Here is a 1,721-nt window from a genome sequence, read left to right on the forward strand (position 1 = left end):
TCTTATAGCATTCAGCTGTGAATTCATGCAGACCTGGACTTTTCTTTGTTGGTAGGTTTTTTTTTTTTTATTACATCTCGTATTTCATTGGCTGTTATCGGGCTATTGAGAGTGGTTAGGCACTTCGTCTTGTACTGCTTAGCATCATGTTGGGTATCCTCTTGAAGGTGCTGCACAGCGACTCTTACATGGAGCTGAGCTAGTAGCGGGACCAGCACATTCTGGGTGACAATGAAGAACAAGAAAAATTACTGAAGAAAAGCTGTACATTGTATGTGGGAAATATCTCATTTTATACAACTGAAGAACAAATTTATGAACTCTTTAGCAAAAGTGGTGACATAAAGAAGATAATTATGGGCTTGGATAAAGTGAAGAAAACAGCATGTGGTTTCTGCTTTGTGGAATACTATTCAAGACCTGATGCAGAAAATGCCATGCGATTCATCAACGGGACTCACCTGGATGACAGGATCATCCGCACAGACTGGGATGCCGGCTTCAAGGAGGGCCAACAGTATGGCTGTGGGTGCTCTAGAGGCCAAGTTCGAGATGAATATCAGCAGGACTATGATGCTGGAAGAGGGGGCTATGGCAAACTGGCACAGAAGCAGTGAGAGGCGAGTGCCCTGTCAGTGCAGAGACGCCCTCCTTGGATGGCTGAGTCACCAGAACCATTTTCTTTTACCAGATCAAAAAGTAGTTTCCTTGTAGCTGGAGACAGGGTTGAGTGGTTGAGCAAAAACAGATGCGTTCCTCAGCAGCAGGTATGGACTATGATGTGATTCAATTAAGTCTGTCAGCCAAAAATACTTCTAAGAAGACCAGAAAAATGTAAAAACTCATTTTCTGATGCTTGAGTCTAGGGGGCTCATGATCTTTAGTAGGACTTGGAATGACTTTTTTTTTTTTTTTTTTTGGTACTGGGAATCAAACTCACAACCACTGGAATTACAGGCATATGCCACCATACCCAGTCTCAGTGGCTTCTCATTCTTTTTTTTTTTTTTTGGGGGGGGGGGTGCTGGAAATCAAACTCACAACCTCATGCTTGCCAGGCAAGTGCTGTGTCACTGAATTAAGCCCCTGACCCTTTGGGTTTTTTTTTTTTTTTAAGTTTGCATGATGTAAAATTCTTTAAGATAAAATGGGAGTCTTGCTTTGTTATAGTTTTGCTGTAAATTAGGAGGCAGAATCTGACAATTGCATGTGTTTTCTGATTTGAATTCTGACCTCTAAAGGCCAACTGTGACCTTCCTAAACATTTAGAACAAAAGCCTGAGGTCTCAGAGGGCCTCCCCACTTTGGGCTCTACTTCCAGGACATTTGACACAGGACTTGAGTTCTGCTAAATATAGTTTTTAAAAGATGCAATGTTTTGCCTAAAGCTAAAAAAGAAAAAGCTTTAACAGATATGTTCAAAAAATTTAAGTTGTATTTGTAAAGCAAGAGATGATTTCTTACATGTGAGCATAATTTTTCCTGGTTAGGAAAAATACAAAATGTTTTCATCTTATAACAGAGTATCTTCTAACCCAGTAGCATGAGAAGGCTGCCCTCTGTGAATATCCCTCCTGTCAGAATGAAGTGGGGTTTTCTCATTCAATTCCAAACTGGTTATTGGAGTTTTTAAAAAAGCTGTTAACAGTTGTGAAGTAGGCATAAACCATTTACAAACATTTAATGATGATACACTATTCATTTGTAAACATTTTTATTTT

General features: G+C 39.7%; 1 protein-coding gene across 1 annotated transcript; it reads left to right on the forward strand.

The window, feature by feature from the left end:
• The first annotated feature begins 146 nt into the window (after positions 1 to 146).
• Positions 147 to 926, forward strand: LOC101588627 (nuclear cap-binding protein subunit 2-like). The gene is given in 2 exon segments (XM_023719369.1): positions 147 to 264; positions 424 to 926. Coding segments are annotated over 2 exon segments (312 nt in total). The 3' UTR covers positions 618 to 926.
• Positions 927 to 1,721: the final 795 nt, after the last annotated feature.

Source organism: Octodon degus, unplaced genomic scaffold (assembly GCF_000260255.1).
Source record: "Octodon degus isolate 3935 unplaced genomic scaffold, OctDeg1.0 scaffold00067, whole genome shotgun sequence".
Lineage (NCBI taxonomy): Eukaryota > Metazoa > Chordata > Mammalia > Rodentia > Octodontidae > Octodon > Octodon degus.